The following is a 16,528-nucleotide window of genomic DNA, read 5'->3' as shown; positions in this document are numbered from 1 at the left end:
GTTGACAGAAGACTCGAGAGTCCGACAGACGGAAGCACAGCCAACGGGTTCCTGGACAGCTCTGGCTTTGGATCGTCGAGAGGGGGACGGCGTGTACTTGAAGATTTCCAGGTGAGCGAGGTTATTTTCAGGCGCTAGAACTGCAAGAGGTTGCGGAGAATACTTATCCACTCCGTCTGCCCGAGAAGAGCTCACACGGCGCCATGCGTCCGCTGGCTAGTAAAACGACGGCTAAACTGGAATGACAAGCAGAGGTACAGCACACTGAGAGGGATGGTCACGGTCGTAAGCAAGAAAGAAACGTCCATTGTTTGCACCTGCGTCCTTGACGACGACGACGAGGACAAGAGTAACGCGAGCATCCGAGCAACTTAGCAAGTGGCTCGGGCCGAACATCCGCCATCAATCGCGGCGTCGTGATCGGCGGCGGCGCGCCTCCTCCGCGCGCTTGCGTCTCGCCGCCATCCACTGTCGCCTGCCCCCTCCCCCTCCTTGCCTGACTGCATGGCAGACGAACCGCATGGAAAGTCGACAGCACAAGCTGACCCAGCGTGGAAGCGCATCGGCCTACGCTTTCTGGACAGAGTGCGCCATTCACATCCCATCAGGCCGCCCGCTTACGACCTTCCCCCAGGCGGACGCGGTTTCCTTCCTCGGCTCCTGCGCCGCTATACTGTATACGCGCTCCGCTGGCGTCACATACGTTCCCGTCTGTGGCCTCGCGTGTTCGATCTCAGTCAAATTTCTCAAGAAGATCATCCGGCAGCCGCGTCCTGCTCATCCTAAGCAGCGTAAGAGAACGTACGGGTGCGTTATCAATCACCTGCATACACCTACCCTTCCCGCTTCCTTGAGCCCCCACAGTCCCTCCTCCCCCACACCCGCCTGGGGAGCCTCAAATTGTCTGACCCTGACCCTCTCCACAGCATGCCCAGTACCCACTCCGCTGTCGTCGCTTATTTCTCCACCTACGTCCTGCTCGCCAGCGCTCGGCTACCGATACATCCTTCCCTTCCCTTGAACCCTCTCATCACTCGGACTATACCTGCACTAATAATCGTGCCTTGGGCCACACTTGTCGCCTGCTCCCGTGTTTGGCTTAGGAAGCACTCGTGGATCCAAGTCGTTGCTGGTTGCGCATACGGCACATTGTTTGCCAGCATAGCGTTCTCGGTATGGACTCGAGGCGAATTATCACAGTATAATGACTGGATAGAGGGGTTGATGAATAAACTGCTTGCTACCTTTCTGAGGATCTAAATAATGACGGACTACCAACTTCACGCGCACTCTACTCCCTTCCACAGTATTAGGTATATAGCAGATAATATACATGGGTTCCTCTTTATGTGTTTGTTATTATCATTAGATGAGATTGTCAAGCGGGTATCAAGTTGCATAATCTTGCAGGCGTACTGGTTCCTCACATTATAACGCAGTCCTTGCTCTTCTTCTTCGCCAACTGCTTCTGGCGCTGCTCCTCCATATCCGCTGCCATCTGTTGCCTCTTGGCCTCCTTTTCGCGCTCGTAACGCTCCTGTGCGGCGCGTGCTCTGCGCTCCTCTTCTGCTTGCAGTTGTTGCGCGAGTTGGTGGCTGAAGATGCGCTGTCAGTAATCGATACGCGCGAGAGGCCAAATCACTCACTCCGCCATATCACCACTATCCATCGCTATTTGCTCCGGCGCCAACGCCGCAAAGTCGCCTCCCGCCGGACTCGACTTCCTGAAATCGCTATCCACGAAGGTCGACCATCCGCCATCGACGTCCTCGAGTCGTTCCCACACGATGCTGGGTTCGTGCAGAAACACCGCGTCGGTCGATAGGGAGTAAAGGCCGCCGTCTTGTGGGGCCTTGTAGAGGACGGCGAGGTGCGAGGAGCGGAAGAGGGCGACGAGTTCGCCTGGTGGGAGGGAGGAGGCGAGGTGGAAAAGTCCGTGGTAGGTGAGCTGCGACTGGTTCGCGTCCAGCCAGGCGCGGAGGGCGATGGCTAGTTAACGATGGTCAGTGTTTATCTTTGCGGCAAAGTCATTGAAAAGCAGATCAGAGCACGACGTACCATCCCGTATCTTGTTCTGGTCCTCGGGACTGTATCGCAAGGAAGACGTAGACGGACGACCATTACTTGGGCCTGCACCCGAGGTCGATGGCTCGGCGGCACTTGGGCTTGGTCCTGCAGCATTAGGGTCTATATCCTCCACTACAAGTTGACCCTTCGTCAGGTGGTCTGCCTCAGCAATGAGGGAGACAGCGGCATCGTAGTCGGGGTATCTTGCCACAATCTGTGCATCTGGCCCTGACGGGTCGACAAGCCACCCATGGACGAGGCGGATGCCTGCCTGTTCGAAGAGGTTAAGTTCGCCACCAGAGCCTGCGCGGAAGCTGGCTGCGTCCGTAAAGACTGGATTGAGGTGCATGCCCTCTACAAGATAGAGGAGGCGTTATCAGATAATGATAGAATAGATGGGATGGACAAGAGTGAAGGGAGAGTGTGGAAGGAACGGCGACGAACCTTGGGTGTGCGGAAGAATAGACAGTGCGGCAGAGATGTCGAGGTCGGGACAGTTATTAATGAGGTAGTCCGCGACCAGCTGAGCAAGGTAGTCGTACGAGACAGTCTTGCGAGACGCAGGGAGAACCTCGATCTTGTCGCGGAGGATAAGGATGTTGCCTGCAGAGCATGGTTGTCAAGGCCTGATCAGATGCGTTGAACAGAAATGGGCACTTCGCACGTACATATTGCGATGAGCGAGCAAGGCCTGCGGGACCGTTCATCAGCTCAAAGATTACCGGCGCTAAACAAGCACTCCGACGCACCCATTGTAGTTCTGCGTGATGATCTTGTAGTTCTTCCTCGCGTCCCCCTCTCCAAAGGCAATCTCCTTCAGATACCACACATCCGCACGCAACGCTCGCTCGGGGGGACTTTGCGACATGAGTGTACCTTGCAGAGGGCGTTCAGATTCGGGCGGTGTATATAGCCACAATCCAACGCACCTCGTCAGCAGGGCGCTTGGCGCCTCGGCCCGATCTCCGTCTCCGCTGGCGGTGCCTTTATCCACGTGTTCCATCATCCGCGCCGAGCTGCGCGCCACTGCCCGCCTCGGCCTGCTGCTCTCCGCCCGCCGTCATGTCGCACTTTCAGGGACTAGGACTTGGGAAACCGTCTTCACCCCCGCCTCCGCCATCGTACACGGAGGCCACGTCGTCCTATCTAGTGCCGTCACCAAATCATCTCAGCCCGCACGGCTCGGTGTCTCCCTCCTCGCGGACAGCCGCCCTGCCTGGGAGCACGTTCTACATCCCCGCATCGCCGAGGAGTCAGCATGCAGTGTACTCTGGGCCGACGCCGCTGCTGCCGACTGCGGTCTCGCAGTATGCTGCGTTTCACGAGCAGGAGTTGCTTATGGCTGCAGACGAGCGCGCACGATGGCGCTTCATCGGGGCTGTCCTGTATGGACTGGCGGTATACCTCTTCATAGGGTTCTTATTTGGCATGTTCCACGGAGTGCATGAGCTACGAAGGAGGTGGTAAACCTGCCAAGGTGCGCGTCTTTATGTCCTCGGTTGGTGCAGTCTGCTGACATACTTCCTCGCTTAGCCGTGCCTGCTTGCTTGCAACCGCACACACCTTACGAACCCCATGCTCAGTCTCGATAGACGAGGAATTGTGTCTGCATACACGCTGTGCGATGATGATCTATTCGTATGATACCTAAGATCGCCCCTTGCTGGTCCTGTCGACTACTTACGTCTCCCACCATTATCAGTATCCTACCACACCTTGTACGATCAGTAATGTCCGAATCAATACCCAGTTCCTACCATGAGGTTCTTACTTTGAACATTGAGAGGCAAATATGACGATGCACCATCCATAACTTCGAGGCAGAGCGCTGTTGCATAATAAGTGCGTTGCGGTACGACAACATCGGCGCTGGCGCAAGCCATGGCGAGCTCTGCTCTCTCGGCCGTGATTATCCTGACAAGGTGTGTACATGGCAATATATACCTGTCATCACGAGATTCACAACATTCATGGGATATCCTGCGTATCAAAAGAATCGATATACTGCGATGGTGACAGAACCCTGTAACCGTCAAGGGTATGCACAACACCCGCGCCACAAGGCTGGAGAATCTCAAACAGCACTTACCCTCTCAGAGAATCACTATGTAAGCGCCGTCCAGCACGGAGAGCAGAACCTGTCAGAACGGCTTTGCCTCCACCGCAACGACATCCCCGAACAAGTGGTGAATGGTAGCTGCCGACCCCGCCGTCGACAGCCCATATATTTCCGCAGATCACATACACTATTGTACAGGATCGGCACTCGCTAGTGTACAGGATCGACAGAAGTTGTTTGTTGTACAGTGTGATGTATGTACAAGCGGCACCTTCGGCGGGGAAGAGTTTATGGGATGGAGAAGCAGTGCCACAAATCCTGCCAACGGCGTGCGCGGCGTTCTCTCCCTTCTAGGGTTCTGCGGGCTTTTGGGGCTCGGCCTGAGCTGGTTTCGGGATAGGCGCGGTCAGGACCTCGACGCCACTGTCCGTGATGCTGAAAGGGAGGGGATAGGTAAGGAAACCTACGCGGAGGATCTCTAAATTCGAAACTCACAGCAAGGTCTCTTCGAACTGCGCACTCCGCTTTCCGTCGACAGTCGCCGCCGTCCAGTTGTCTGGCCAGTGCACTTCTGACCAGTTGCCACCGAGGTTAATCATCTGGGGTGATGTAAGTCGTAGTTGAGACAGTGTAAAAAAATCAGTAACGTACGGGTTCTATGGTGAAGACCTGCGAACGATTAGCGGATAGCACTTGACGAAAAGGTAACATGCTTACCATGCCTGGCTTCATCGTCCCGACGGCCTTGTTCTTCGCGTAATGCGGAATATTCGGCGCGGTATGGAAGAGGTCGTTGATGCCGTGCCCAGTGTAAGTCCTTACGACGGAGCATCCATTCTGTCGGGCAATCGGTTCACTGTAGCGAGGATGTTAGCGTGGTTTGGCAAGTTTTAGCAAACAGAATACGCACATCACCTTCCCAACATCGCGGAAGAGGACGCCAGGCTTGCAGAGCTTGATCGCTTCATCGAGGGCCTGTCGTGTCGTACGGATGAGCTTCTCGGACTCTTCGTCGATCTTCCCAACGGGGTACGTCGCGTTCAGGTCACCGTGCATTCCTGTTTGTCACATATGAGGGTCATGTATTTAACCCTCGCGAGCGACGTACCGTCGTAGTATAGAGACACATCTATAGGGAGGGCGGGTCAATGAGCAATGCTGTCAGGCCGCGACATACGAGGGACGTTTCACCAATATTGATAATGTCACCCTCCCGAAGCTTGCGCTTGTCGGGAATTCCATGACAGATTATTTCATTCACCGAACTAGAAGCAGATGGTCGCTCAGAGGCAGCCGAGGACGGAGTGGGATGAATGACGCGCACGTGCAAACTGATTTGGGGAAGTTGCGGTAGTTCAGGGGAGAGGGGTACGCGTTGCGCTCGATCGTCGCGTTATGCACGATTTCGTCAATTTCGTCGGTGGTAATCCCGGGCCTAACAGCAGCAGCGCCAATCTCGAGGATTTCGCGCCCGAGCTAGGCAAGGTTGAGCAGGGGAGGACTGATGGAAGGTAAACGCCACGCACCCTGCTGACCGTGCGCATTTTCTCAATCTCCTCGGCGTTGAGAATGCGCGGAGCACTGCCTGAGCGCCTGATCTCGGACGTGGGTACACCTGGGAGGGCACTTTCATCAACTCACAAGATCGCTCGCGTTGTGTAGAGGAAGGGCTTCGCACCATCTTTGGCGTAATCGGGGCGAGGTATGTGGTCGGGGACGGAGCGCCGCGGGGATAGCGGGTACATGGGGCGCAGGGTGCCCGTAAAGTTGTAGTTCGGAAACGGGTTGTACGCGTTGGCTGCGGGGAATGATCAGCGAGGAACGTTGATCAATGCGCGGGAGTGAGTAGTACCGTCCGAGGCCTCATTAGTCGTCGGTAGCTTGAGCTTAGCGATGTCGTGGACGATTTTATGGTTTTTCTTGATTGGGGTGAGACGAGTGTACGCAACCCTGCTGATGAACGCACCCCTTTGACCTATCAGCATCGCACCCATCGGCGGAGGGGGGACTCACATCCAGCCTTGAAGCATTCCTGGCCGCAGAAGAATGAGCCGGTGATCCCGAGTCTGGGGAGGCAATGAACGCAGGAACAAGGAACGGGGTAGGGAGTATGTACTTGTGGCAAGTGGGACATTCAAGCCGCGAGGGCGGGTTGCCATTCGGGCAGGACGAGCTCTGGCACTTCACGATTCCACTCATCTTGTTCAGATGTTTTGGTCAAAGCGCCTCCGAGTCGAAAACTTGGCATCCAGTTCGGCGCACCGGTCCGCGCGCCATGTGGTTCGTATACACGAGTTCGCAAGTTCAGGCTTCGCGCAGTTCCTGGTGCCACTTCCATCTTGCGTCCCTTGCTCCTTCCGTCACTCTATCAGCATGTGAAGATGTCCGCTCGCGACCCCTTCCAGCTCCCTCTCGCGTCTCTCTGGGCGGAACCAGCCAATGGCATTCGGTAAAACTACCGTCATAACTCGGGATCAACGTAGGGAGTACCACTAAGTACGTACGCGCAGTGTCGTAGCATTAAGTATTAAACGGTCGGTGCAATACTATCATATCCATGGGTGGGCAAGAAGCGATGGGGTGCAAGTCGTACAGAACGTAGGCGGAGAACGGCGCAGCAAGCGCCGGATGCAAGCAAGATAAGTGAAGAATATGAAGTTTAAGTTATGTGGCGTGTTGCGATGCGAGGGACGATGGGGGCGGGGGGAGGAACTATGATGGATGTAAGGGTAAGGGTGCAGGGTGAACGAAAGCGATATGGACAGCGATACAAATGGACGAGCGAATAAATGGTAATCCTAAGGTAGGGGCAACGAGAAGGAGACAACGGTCGGCCGGCCGCAACTATAGGTGGCGGGTCAGTGAATGAGGAGGACACAAGAGTTCACTACACACCTTGGGTTCAACGCCTATAGGGCAAGACCTCCAGCTTGTACGCGACCGTCGTGTCGCTGCATGCTTTACGCAAAGCCTTATACCGCTGGGTGCCGAGTACGTCCGCCAGCGCGGCTTCATGCTCGGCGACCCACTGCGCCGGCGGTAGTCCGCGAATAGTACGATGGACACCATTTGGTAGGTGCTCCTCGAATACCAGCGTGACTACGCCAGGTAGCAGGCACTGGATGAGGTTGAGGATGTCGTTGATGGGTGGGCATATCTTGCGAACGGACTCGAAGGTGTCCGAGTGGAATACCATCTGCCACTGCACGCGACGTTCGGGAGAGAAGAACGACGACGCCTGAATGGGGAGTTGTAGGCGCAGCTTCGGGCCCGCGGGCAGACCGGCCGACGAACGCCAAATGGAGGTGGCCTCTAGCACGAAGAGCATGCGTGGGTCTTGGTTGGAAACATCGGTCCAGTTGTGCTTGTGGACGAGCTGGGACTTGAGCGTGTTGAGCCAGCGGTGGGCGCGCGCGTAGGTAGCGCCTAGCGCGTCGGCCGTAGTGAGGGGGATGCGGGTCCGGTGCGCCCACTCGTCCATATTGCGGACATCGCTCGAGAAGACGACTTCAGTGCGCGGCTTGGCCATAGCGCGTTATGAGTTGATTAGGATTAGGGAAGAGGTATTAGGTGACGACCGGCCGACGACTACAGGATAGTAAGTCAAGATGCACGCGACGCGCCGCACAGCGCGATTGGCGACTCACCCCGTAGTGTACGACGCGCAGAACTAGCAGCGGCGGGGGCAGAGATAAGGAACCGACACGAGAATAGAATAATTATCCGACAACGGCCAGCGGATACAGGCGACGGCGGCGACGACGACGACTGAGGCGACGGGTCACTGGCGGACGGAGGGGATGGAGGCAAGAACCGTGCCAGTCGGTATGGCGCGCTTTTGAAGGCGACGGGACTCGGACCCTGGTCAAAAAGGGTCTGAATTGAATATATCCGACCATTTCTGTTCGCCGTTAAACGTGTACTTAGCAACACGAAATTTTCCGAATTTCACAAGGCCCCGACTTCCGAATGCGCACATCTCGTGATCTCCACCTTCTATATGCGGCCGGTTATACCCAATGGGAAGGAGATGCCGACCTTTCCGCTGCATTGTCCCGTCCGTCCAGACTCCGGTTGTATGATGCGAAACGTTTCACGCTCCGCGACCGAGCGGATGCGAGACAGCGAGCAGGCGAGCAGGACGCGCAGAACGAGCTTCAGCCTCCGTCCCGATACTTCTTCCCGCGGAAACATTCTGAGCTTGCGGCGGATGCAATATAATTTACGATCTGATGTGCGAGACTTTGGGTTCACGATCGCAATATATTTCTCAGGAGCTTCGCGCCCTTGGGCTGGCACCGGAGTCGGCGGGAGCGGAAGGCCGGGACCGGTATCAATGGCAACATGGCATTTTTGGCTGAAACATGAGGAAATTCCAGATCGCGCCGTCGGTGACGTAGCGCGACGCGACAGGACGCGACCGCCGGACGCGACTCGCGACGACCACTGCGGTTTCTTGCATGTGTCCTCCCAGCGACAATTCAGCCTCAGAGCGCGCGGCAAGGCCGTGGCAAGCAGTTGCGTCGCTGAGAGACGCTCTCCACACCTGAATACAGCGCAACCGAGCACCCTGAGCACTGCTTGAGCATATAAGCGCCCGTCGCGTGCTGTCGCAAATGACGCGCCGCTTCTGCATGGAACCGTGATCGTCGCGCCAAGCTTCTCAGATCCCGCCCCAGGGATGGAAATATTTTGGATCGCGATTATGAGCTCGGTCTCGTCCGGCTGGGGTTCAGGAAGGGCCGCAACGGGCAAGGATGGTTCCATGTGTCTCCAGGCAGTGACCTGACATGCCCGTCGCCACAGCCTCCTTTTCCATGGAAATGGCGCGTCGCCGACGTTGAATATTCCAGAGAGACGCGTTGCTTGGCGTTGGAGTCCAGAGCGCAGAGAACGTGCGCGGTCGATCAGGTCGACTGTGACACACACGATCGTCACAGAGAGTGATGACCACGTGGTTCTAATCATACCCGGCGGTCACAATGACTCGGAGTAACGCTGATTTAGCACTTCCATTGTTCTCTGATCACCGTACGGACGACATAACCATACGCTTTAGCGATCAGCCAAGCCCAATGACCGTTGAAGCTAGCTCTTCCACCGCTGCGGCTTTCGATGTCAATGAAGCCTTTCAACGCATCCTCAGCGACGAACAAGTACGTTCGTTTCTTACAGATTGAGCCACCTGATCCTCAATCGGACTGTCCCCCGAGATATCGACCCCCTTGGCCGCTGTCCTCGCGTTGAGCGAGTTGATAGAGAAATCCGATGGTACGTACTCTTATCCTTACAGGTATATAGCTTAACCGATACCTGCTTCGTCAGCGGAGACCATGTTCGAGCTCGTCAATGCTCTGAACACCGGAGCGACGGAGCTCCGTCGACAAAATGCCAATCCTATCGGCCTCAACGCAGGATGCGAACTCTTCATCGCATTCGTGACCTTGTTCCCTCACAATAACTCTGTACGGTCTGATTCTTGTTGGATGAACGACGCGGGTGCTAACCCTCGGTTGCCCAATGTTCAGAGTATACCGGAGCTCAAACGTGAACTTATACGTCAGAGCAGACAGTACGCCGAGGAGGCACTTACCTATCGCGACAAAATTGCAAATCTCGCCCTCGGGTTCATCAAAGATGACTCTGTGGTAAGCACGCCCGTACGCTCGTGTCTGCCTGTCGGTTGCTGAGACAGGCCCGAGATTCTCACGCATTCGTACTCTCGAGTGGTTATGAAGACGCTTCTTATGGCACACAAGCGGAAGCGGATATCGGGTAAGTCTCTCGAAGGCCTTGGAATTGCACGGGAGGCTCATAACCGCGCGTCAGTATTCGTCACCGAAGCCCGACCGCGTGGACTGGGGTACGCTTCAGCTTGTTGACCAGCGTCTAATTCGCAGCCGACTGACGCAAGGCATCGACAGGATCAAAACCGCCGAAGTCCTTCGCGCCAATGGCATCCCAGTAACCGTCGTTCTCGATTCTGCTGTCAGCTACGTGATGGAAAAGGTCGACTTTGTGTTGGTGGGGTCCGAGGCAGTGGTTGAGTCCGGCGGGCTCGTGAACGCAGTTGGCAGCAATCAGATTGCCATCATCGCAAAAGCAGCCAACAAGCCCTTCTACGCACTTGCAGAGAGGTATAGGTTCCGCGTTCTACGTCCTTCTTCTTCCGCTCACAAATTCGCAGCTACAAATTCCACCGCCTGTTTCCACTGTCGCAGTACGACCTGCCTACTTCCAAACCGCACGTGCTCTCGTTCCTTCCTGCTCTCCAATCCGCGCTGCCAGCGCATGCCGAAAGCGCGGAAGCATCGAAGGCGTCTCGAGCTAGCGAACCAACGAGCGGGCGGATAACACAGGAGCAAATTTCACAGAGCAACCCCGACGTCGACTACACGAGGTATGACATTTGCTCCTTATCCCGGCTCCATCATTAACAGACATTGAGGCCCGACTTAATATCCCTCGTCTTTTCGGACGTCGGAAGCTTAACACCTGAAGGCGTCAGCCAGTACCTTGTGGGCATGTTTGCAGGATAATGCACGTGTATACCTCGTATACGGCGCGGGAAATGATCTACCAACGGTCGTACTCCGCTTCCCGCGCGCAGAGCGCGCGCTGCTGTTTGATTTTTCGCTGCAACTTGCGCTACTGCCCCGCTCCTGCTCGTCGGCACCCACAGATATTGTCGGGTATTGCGGCAGATTCCGACCTGTCAACGTTCGAGGTTTCTTCCCTGCTCTTCGAAGCATCGGTTGGTGATGCTCACTTCACGTGTTTATGCACGGCATTGCGCCCACAAAACGATTTCCAAAGTCAGCGATTCTCAAGATATGCTTTCGATCCTTCTGGTAGAGCCAATCTCAGGCCCGTACTCCGGCCACGCCGTCGGTCCTCCGGTATCGTGGTCATCGATAATCTTTCCCTCGGGCGGAGGCAACGGATCTTTGCAGGATCATTGTGCTTGTTTTCGTCATAGCCTTGCCCGCACGGCCGATACGCTGCCTACTTGGGACGCGTGTAGACGTTGGTGCACGCGCAAACCACTGATGTCACACCGCCGCCTCGGGACTCTCTTGCAGTTTCCTCTCCTTCCAACACGCCTGAGAACTGTCGCGGTAGAGTGGCCTGGGCAGCGCGCCTGGCAAACGGATTCGACCGATGCGTCGATCGCGATCAGCTGTCTGGATGGAACTCGTCTGCAAACCGGCTCTATCGATTTGTCAATGTTGGAATTCTACGAGACATGCTCTCTGAGGCTTATAAGCGCCCTAAGGCTGAGGACAGAGACGAACAAGGACGGTTATTCGCCTCTTTTCCCCTACTGCCATCTCCCCTCCCATCTTCCACACGCTAGCACGCTCCACGATGTGCAGATTGCGCCAGTGCGTCGTTCCCCCCTTTCCCGCCATTCTTGTCTTCTGACACGACGAGTAGGGTCACCCACAAGTACGCCTTCTGTGGCCACAGAACTGCCCTGGTGCGTCGGCCTTGATTCTTATTATGTGCGTACGCGCTCACAAGCGTTTACAGCCAGACCAAGAGGTGCGGGACTGCCTGATGCACGTGCTTCGACATTAGAACGCGCGCGTCTGACTGGCGAGTAGATCAAATGCGACAACCGCCACTGCCGATTTAGCACCACGCATGGACCTGGCGACTGTGGTCCTAACTGCAGATCTACATGCTGGACCTAGTGAGTCGCTCGCGGCAGTAGCGAGTACGTTTCTCTGACGAATGGGAACCCTATAGCCGCGCATTTCCTGAACAGTACGGTATGGGCATTGAATTCGCCGTTATCGAGCGCGAGGCTGATGGCGGACGTAGAGCTGACGATCCAGAGCTATTGCCCGGACTGCCAGGCGGCGGGTCGTCGATGAGGGGGGAGGGGGTCGTTGCATGTCCGAGAGTTGTGAAGCCTTGCGATGGCTGGCGCCTGGCGCGGCGGTCGTCATCCCAATTTTGTACAGTGAACCTAATCCTCACCATCGCACATCTGTATAATTTTCAGCACTCTATATCTTTATATTCACGACGCAAATGAAGTGTGCATGTCGTCGGATGGGAGATCGAAGGGGAGCTAGGGAGGATATCGACTCGCGCACTCATACCACATGCAGCCGAGCATGGCGGACAAGGCGCACCTTATCCGACTCTGGTACGGTCTACGCGTCGTTCCCGTCAGTTTGCAGTGCTCTTCCTCTCCAAAGACGCGTATTATAGCGCCCCGAGAGTGCAAAGGCTCAGCGAAAGCGGACGAGAAATTTTCGTCGAGCACATCAAGCGCGTCTAGCGCTGGGCGCCCATCGCGTCCGGGTTGGTCGTCGCGGCGAAATGCCACCGACGAGCATTCCGGACGCTGTAGCGCCTGACTATCGACCATCGATGGATGAACGCGACGCAGCAAGGCAAAGGGAAGATTAGAAGGTCGCTCACCGGGTGCCTGCACGCGGATTTATGGCGTGGCAGACCGGTGCGTCTGCGGTGGGTTTCTTCGGCAAAACAAATTTGGTGCAGCGTGCAAGCATGGTGGCTATCAACTAGCGTGGTGAATGCGCTCCTCCGACGCACAAGCAGCCCGATCCAACGGTGGGAGGACGCTCAGGCGCAGGATGAGTGAGGAGTTCGCGTGGATCAGGCTCCGTTACTGACATGTTTGTTGCCGTACGGAAGCAAGAATGTGAGATAAAAATAAACGAGCAATCCGTGAGAAAAAGCTTATACCCGATTTGGGCATCATGTGCTTATCGCTCCTTAACCAGGTTCAACTCACGCGCCACACCGACAAGCGCGCAACAATGGATGCGACCCCGCAGTGGCTCTTTCCGCTCGCCGCGCTGAGGAACACGCCGACAGAGTATCCTATCGAAAAAGAGATGTACGACAGAGCGCGCGGAGTGGAGTTTATTTTCCGCTTAGGGTCCACACTTCAGTTGTTAGTGCCCTTCACACGCCCCACGCTGGCTTCTCGTCCTGATGGATCACAAGGCCTACAGCAGCAATGCTCACGGCTGCAACATGGTTCCACAGATTCTACATGCGCCACGCTATGGGCGACTTCCACCGTCAGGTATAGCGCATCGCTGCTCACGTTTCTGGCCATCACGCTGATTCGAAGCCTTCGACAGGACGTTGCTGCTGCATGCGTGTTCCTGTCGACGAAAACCGAGGAGTGCGGCAGGAAGCTGCGCGACGTCGCTAAGGTCTACCATTCAAAGTCTGCCGGCATTGATCTCAAGAGCATACCTTCGGACAGTAAGGTCATTGTCCTTCAGGGCATTGACGTCAACACGCAGCTTACAACGAGCCATAGGACGTTGAGAGGATAGGCCTGGAAATCCTTCACACGGAAGAGTACCTGTTAGAAGCCTTGTGCTTTGACTTCCTCATTCAAAACGCACACAACGATCTCATAGACCTCTTCGAGGCCTCACAAAGCGATGTCGAGCTGCAGGATTACGCCTGGAGCATCGCCCATGACTCGTAGGTCTGTCTTGATTGGCCCTGATCCTGAGCTAACGTCCAAAAAGGTATAGAACGCCCTTGTGCATCCTGTATCCTCCCCGTATCATCGCGGCCGCCTGCTACATCCTGGCGCAGGCCGCTGCCGACGATCCTAGCGCATCTTCGCTCGATTCCCGGCTGGCAATCACCGCGCCCTCATCGACACTTCCCACCCCGCCCACGCACAAGGCCCGGTCACCCGATGCGTCTCGGTATGTAATTGAGCACTACGCATTCAGCACGGTAGAGGTGCAGAACGTAACAGGTAGACCCGTATCCTCGACTATACGACGCTACACCGTCCCCTAACCATCTTCTGTAGACGCCATAGACATCCTTCTGGAGTTTTACCGGTGTCAGGATCTCCAGAACGCGCCTCACCTCGCCTTGGTAGCCGCCGTACGTGGTGTATAAGGTTCACTCCGGTCTCGCTCTTCCCTGACGCACGATGTAGATCCCTGCGCCGAAAATGGCTACCTCACGAGAGCCCATCTTTCGCCCTTGGCCGGAAGTCGCCAACTTCAACAACACGCGTACGACGTCGGAACCGGCCGCGTCGAAGGCCATCACACCGAACTCATCGCATGGCGGGCACACGCCACAGAAGACTCAGGACTCGATGAGAATGGATCTAAGTTGATTCTAGCTATACACACAGAACACTATGCTACAGATGAGCGTCGTGACTAGGCAGACTATGCCATGAAGTGGCCGCGAGGGTCGCCCTTCTGGGTCTCTGTGGACCCGGTCGACATCATGTCTTCCTCCACCTGTGGTGGCTTCAGCGTGAGCTGCAGTCGGACGTAGTCCCATTGGTTGACTTTCGTGACCGAGTCTTCGACCTGGTCGTCCATTCGGAAGATGGGCGCTCGGCGCCCGGCGTGCTCATGCGAGTCCGTGGATAGTATCCCGGACGCTGATTCGATGGCATCGCCAAGGTCTGTTCGCAGGTCGTCAGGATGCGATGCAATGGCGAGCAGCAGTCTAGGCGCACGCACCATCGTCCTTCCCCGACCACTCGGATTCCGAGCCGTTCGGGTCCGCGAAGGGTATGTCTGATTCCGTGAAATTAATGGTGCGCCAATTCCGTACGGGCTCGGGCACCTACGTTGGGTGGTGGTCAGACGGGGGCGGCCATGGTTAAGAGAGGGAGAGCGACATGGCCGCCTCCGTGCCCTGGTCCATCACGTCGTAGACTGTGGTCGGGGACCAAAAGAGGCCGGCCTGCTCGGACTCCCCACATACCTTGGGGATCGCCCTGCTACCCGGTGCTTGGGAAGCGGAGGCGAGCCAGAAGGTGAGGCATTCCATGACAGTCGGCGTCTCGCTGTCGTAGTTGAATACGGGGCTGACAAATGCGGTGGTCCATCCTGAGAAGACAATAAGAAATGGGATCGAGGACAATAAGGAGCAACACGCACCCGATGAGAAGTGCCCAAAGACCCATTGATTGTAGTTCGTCAACACGAACCAATGCGTGTTGTTCCTCACGCAGGTGTCCCATAACTGACAAGGACCGTACTAGTCAGCGAGGTTGACAGAGATAGCATTTGTGACGCACCTTCGCCCATATCCTCTGCTTCGATTCTAGGTCCGACGGCTCTGCCTTCTCGCCGACCTGCGGCTCTACACCCCGGAAAGGTGGAAACTACAAGATGTTCAGCGCTAGGAAGGACGAAGAACAACACGTGGCACGCACATGTCGTAGATTGGCGAAGTTCTTGATATCGTGTTCGCCCAGTATCCAAGGCGGCTGGACCGCCACGAGGACCGACCGGCGGAACCTCTCAATCATCATATTGGGGTTCTCCATGCCGTCGATACCCTCGATCTCGAGCGCCGGCGCCCATAGGAGGTAGCGCCAGATGGCGCTGTCCATGTCGGTTGGCCCGTGTTGGAAAGTATGTCCCTTCGTTTCGTCGTAGAAAAGAACGTGCATGATTCGTTGTACGGTAAGGAGCGGAAGGGAGTCAATCCAAGGTAGTAGGCTAGGAGACCATGTAAGTTTTGCGGTGAAGAGGAAGTATTTGGATACGCACCGCGTCAGGTCCGAGGGCCGCCGCAAAGGGGCGTGTCCGATGTGGGTGAAGCTCGGCGCAGGGACGGTGGGCGATTCACCATTGATGTAGTCGTGGTCTTCCATGCCGGTACTCTCTGCGGGCATGTATGCATCGTTCCCTGGGTTGAGTATTAGTGGCGCGCATTGCCAGAAAATCGTGGAACGCACATTGAGAGACCATAGCGACGAACTCCTCCATGTCGATGCCGTTGATATGTTCTAGCAACCGGTAGCGCTCTCCGCGGACGGAGAGGGCGTTGCGGTGCGTCTTGTGGCCGCTGGGCGGGAGCGCGGTCGGCGGTGCCGAGGCATCGAGGACGAGATCGGGGAGTTGTGCGTCGCGGAGGTAAAGCCGCAGGTTGTCCATGACGCGCGCGTACACGCGAGGCTGACTCGAGAAAAGTCCGAAAAACATGACGATCGTTACAGCCAGGTAGCGATGTAGGGTATGGGATATGAGTCGATGAGGGGAGAAAACAAGCTGCTGGGGCCTATGGCAACCGGGTCCGGACTATAAGTGTCGGAACAAGGGCCATTCAGGCCAAATATGGGAATTCGGTCTCGGAATGGAACAAAAGGACACAAGGTTAGGTCTTGTTATTCCGCCCCAAACACGTGATCCCACGTTTCGGAGATCTCCGGGCCAATTTCCGGTGCGTGACAGTGCATAGCGCTCACGCCGTCCTTTCGTTCTACTCTCACCATGCCACGCCACGCCGCGCCTCTCCCCGCCATCAAGCCTTCCTCTCTCGCGCTAGGCAAGCCAGGTCTTGCTCTACGATGAATATAGGTGTGTAATACGCGCAGTCAAGACTCTCCGCCACCAATGACTTCGGGTG

The 16,528-nt window shown here is 56.2% G+C and overlaps 10 protein-coding genes across 10 annotated transcripts; 6 read left to right on the top strand and 4 right to left on the bottom strand.

Moving 5' to 3' along the window:
• The first annotated feature begins 468 nt into the window (after positions 1–468).
• Positions 469–1,386, top strand: SCHCODRAFT_02605740 (PAP2-domain-containing protein). Its single transcript, XM_003035209.2, has 3 exons — positions 469–585; positions 635–807; positions 927–1,386. The coding sequence occupies exons 1-3, from the start codon at positions 505–507 to the stop codon at positions 1,258–1,260; spliced, it is 588 nt and encodes a 195-aa protein (XP_003035255.2). The 5' UTR covers positions 469–504; the 3' UTR covers positions 1,261–1,386.
• Positions 1,387–1,423: 37 nt separating this feature from the next.
• On the bottom strand, positions 1,424–2,935 carry SCHCODRAFT_02484913 (uncharacterized protein; the record flags this gene model as incomplete). The annotated part of the gene is made up of 6 exons (XM_003036017.1): positions 1,424–1,595; positions 1,647–1,989; positions 2,059–2,421; positions 2,512–2,670; positions 2,736–2,758; positions 2,817–2,935. 6 exons carry the CDS (start codon positions 2,933–2,935, stop codon positions 1,424–1,426), a joined length of 1,179 nt encoding a protein of 392 aa, XP_003036063.1.
• A 104-nt stretch (positions 2,936–3,039) lies between these two features.
• SCHCODRAFT_02561121 (uncharacterized protein) lies at positions 3,040–3,887 on the top strand. Its single transcript, XM_003035210.3, has 2 exons — positions 3,040–3,544; positions 3,601–3,887. The coding sequence occupies exon 1, from the start codon at positions 3,130–3,132 to the stop codon at positions 3,532–3,534; it is 405 nt and encodes a 134-aa protein (XP_003035256.1). The 5' UTR covers positions 3,040–3,129; the 3' UTR covers positions 3,535–3,544; positions 3,601–3,887.
• A 589-nt stretch (positions 3,888–4,476) lies between these two features.
• On the bottom strand, positions 4,477–6,325 carry SCHCODRAFT_02484406 (methionine aminopeptidase; the record flags this gene model as incomplete). Its single annotated transcript, XM_003036018.1, has 13 exons — positions 4,477–4,561; positions 4,622–4,725; positions 4,778–4,795; positions 4,844–4,982; positions 5,037–5,184; positions 5,235–5,255; positions 5,318–5,391; positions 5,451–5,602; positions 5,653–5,741; positions 5,805–5,924; positions 5,979–6,045; positions 6,117–6,192; positions 6,243–6,325. 13 exons carry the CDS (start codon positions 6,323–6,325, stop codon positions 4,477–4,479), a joined length of 1,176 nt encoding a protein of 391 aa, XP_003036064.1.
• A 474-nt stretch (positions 6,326–6,799) lies between these two features.
• SCHCODRAFT_02016866 (uncharacterized protein) lies at positions 6,800–7,750 on the bottom strand. Its single transcript, XM_003036019.2, has 2 exons — positions 7,022–7,750; positions 6,800–6,970 (listed from the first exon to the last, which is right to left on the bottom strand). The coding sequence occupies exon 1, from the start codon at positions 7,653–7,655 to the stop codon at positions 7,029–7,031; it is 627 nt and encodes a 208-aa protein (XP_003036065.1). The 5' UTR covers positions 7,656–7,750; the 3' UTR covers positions 6,800–6,970; positions 7,022–7,028.
• A 345-nt stretch (positions 7,751–8,095) lies between these two features.
• Positions 8,096–8,347, top strand: SCHCODRAFT_01168623 (uncharacterized protein; the record flags this gene model as incomplete). The annotated part of the gene is made up of 1 exon (XM_003035211.2): positions 8,096–8,347. One exon carries the CDS (start codon positions 8,096–8,098, stop codon positions 8,345–8,347), a length of 252 nt encoding a protein of 83 aa, XP_003035257.1.
• An 800-nt stretch (positions 8,348–9,147) lies between these two features.
• On the top strand, positions 9,148–10,721 carry SCHCODRAFT_02605725 (nagb/rpia/CoA transferase-like protein). Its single transcript, XM_050344180.1, has 9 exons — positions 9,148–9,282; positions 9,340–9,397; positions 9,452–9,591; positions 9,655–9,774; positions 9,829–9,901; positions 9,956–9,989; positions 10,051–10,263; positions 10,314–10,526; positions 10,575–10,721. The coding sequence occupies exons 1-9, from the start codon at positions 9,202–9,204 to the stop codon at positions 10,663–10,665; spliced, it is 1,023 nt and encodes a 340-aa protein (XP_050202802.1). The 5' UTR covers positions 9,148–9,201; the 3' UTR covers positions 10,666–10,721.
• Positions 10,722–11,230: 509 nt separating this feature from the next.
• SCHCODRAFT_02605718 (uncharacterized protein) lies at positions 11,231–12,211 on the top strand. The gene is made up of 6 exons (XM_050344179.1): positions 11,231–11,511; positions 11,564–11,606; positions 11,660–11,671; positions 11,734–11,822; positions 11,879–11,901; positions 11,954–12,211. Exons 1-6 carry the CDS (start codon positions 11,495–11,497, stop codon positions 12,004–12,006), a joined length of 237 nt encoding a protein of 78 aa, XP_050202801.1. The 5' UTR covers positions 11,231–11,494; the 3' UTR covers positions 12,007–12,211.
• A 682-nt stretch (positions 12,212–12,893) lies between these two features.
• On the top strand, positions 12,894–14,679 carry SCHCODRAFT_02561107 (cyclin-like protein). Its single transcript, XM_003035213.2, has 7 exons — positions 12,894–13,061; positions 13,115–13,196; positions 13,255–13,386; positions 13,440–13,609; positions 13,657–13,895; positions 13,953–14,029; positions 14,085–14,679. The coding sequence occupies exons 1-7, from the start codon at positions 12,925–12,927 to the stop codon at positions 14,268–14,270; spliced, it is 1,023 nt and encodes a 340-aa protein (XP_003035259.1). The 5' UTR covers positions 12,894–12,924; the 3' UTR covers positions 14,271–14,679.
• SCHCODRAFT_02605707 (uncharacterized protein) lies at positions 14,183–16,252 on the bottom strand. Its single transcript, XM_003036020.2, has 8 exons — positions 15,858–16,252; positions 15,670–15,808; positions 15,330–15,618; positions 15,192–15,278; positions 15,052–15,136; positions 14,876–15,000; positions 14,629–14,734; positions 14,183–14,570 (listed from the first exon to the last, which is right to left on the bottom strand). Exons 1-8 carry the CDS (start codon positions 16,102–16,104, stop codon positions 14,326–14,328), a joined length of 1,323 nt encoding a protein of 440 aa, XP_003036066.1. The 5' UTR covers positions 16,105–16,252; the 3' UTR covers positions 14,183–14,325.
• Positions 16,253–16,528: the final 276 nt, after the last annotated feature.

Source organism: Schizophyllum commune (genome assembly GCF_000143185.2).
Source record: "Schizophyllum commune H4-8 unplaced genomic scaffold SCHCOscaffold_1, whole genome shotgun sequence".
In the NCBI taxonomy this organism is placed as follows: Eukaryota; Fungi; Basidiomycota; class Agaricomycetes; order Agaricales; family Schizophyllaceae; genus Schizophyllum; species Schizophyllum commune.
The sequence above is the reverse complement of the archived record's forward strand: the minus strand, read 5'-3'. Positions and strand labels throughout refer to the sequence as shown.

Coding starts and splice junctions, on each gene's coding strand:
- SCHCODRAFT_02605740 (XM_003035209.2), top strand. CDS start 505: ATGGCAGACGAACCGCATGGAAAGTCGACAGCACAAGCTGACCCAGCG. Junction 586..634: donor GCCTACGCTTTCTGGACAGA/GTGCGCCATTCA, acceptor ACCTTCCCCCAG/GCGGACGCGGTTTCCTTCCT. Junction 808..926: donor CAGCGTAAGAGAACGTACGG/GTGCGTTATCAA, acceptor CCCTCTCCACAG/CATGCCCAGTACCCACTCCG.
- SCHCODRAFT_02561121 (XM_003035210.3), top strand. CDS start 3,130: ATGTCGCACTTTCAGGGACTAGGACTTGGGAAACCGTCTTCACCCCCG.
- SCHCODRAFT_02016866 (XM_003036019.2), bottom strand. CDS start 7,655: ATGGCCAAGCCGCGCACTGAAGTCGTCTTCTCGAGCGATGTCCGCAAT.
- SCHCODRAFT_02605725 (XM_050344180.1), top strand. CDS start 9,202: ATGACCGTTGAAGCTAGCTCTTCCACCGCTGCGGCTTTCGATGTCAAT. Junction 9,283..9,339: donor GCATCCTCAGCGACGAACAA/GTACGTTCGTTT, acceptor CTGTCCCCCGAG/ATATCGACCCCCTTGGCCGC. Junction 9,990..10,050: donor GCCCGACCGCGTGGACTGGG/GTACGCTTCAGC, acceptor AGGCATCGACAG/GATCAAAACCGCCGAAGTCC.
- SCHCODRAFT_02605718 (XM_050344179.1), top strand. Junction 11,823..11,878: donor AGATCTACATGCTGGACCTA/GTGAGTCGCTCG, acceptor GGAACCCTATAG/CCGCGCATTTCCTGAACAGT. Junction 11,902..11,953: donor CGCATTTCCTGAACAGTACG/GTATGGGCATTG, acceptor TGGCGGACGTAG/AGCTGACGATCCAGAGCTAT.
- SCHCODRAFT_02561107 (XM_003035213.2), top strand. CDS start 12,925: ATGGATGCGACCCCGCAGTGGCTCTTTCCGCTCGCCGCGCTGAGGAAC. Junction 13,062..13,114: donor TTAGGGTCCACACTTCAGTT/GTTAGTGCCCTT, acceptor ATGGATCACAAG/GCCTACAGCAGCAATGCTCA. Junction 13,387..13,439: donor GCATACCTTCGGACAGTAAG/GTCATTGTCCTT, acceptor AACGAGCCATAG/GACGTTGAGAGGATAGGCCT.
- SCHCODRAFT_02605707 (XM_003036020.2), bottom strand. CDS start 16,104: ATGTTTTTCGGACTTTTCTCGAGTCAGCCTCGCGTGTACGCGCGCGTC. Junction 15,809..15,857: donor CGTCGCTATGGTCTCTCAAT/GTGCGTTCCACG, acceptor TACTCAACCCAG/GGAACGATGCATACATGCCC. Junction 15,137..15,191: donor AGCAGAGGATATGGGCGAAG/GTGCGTCACAAA, acceptor GGTCCTTGTCAG/TTATGGGACACCTGCGTGAG.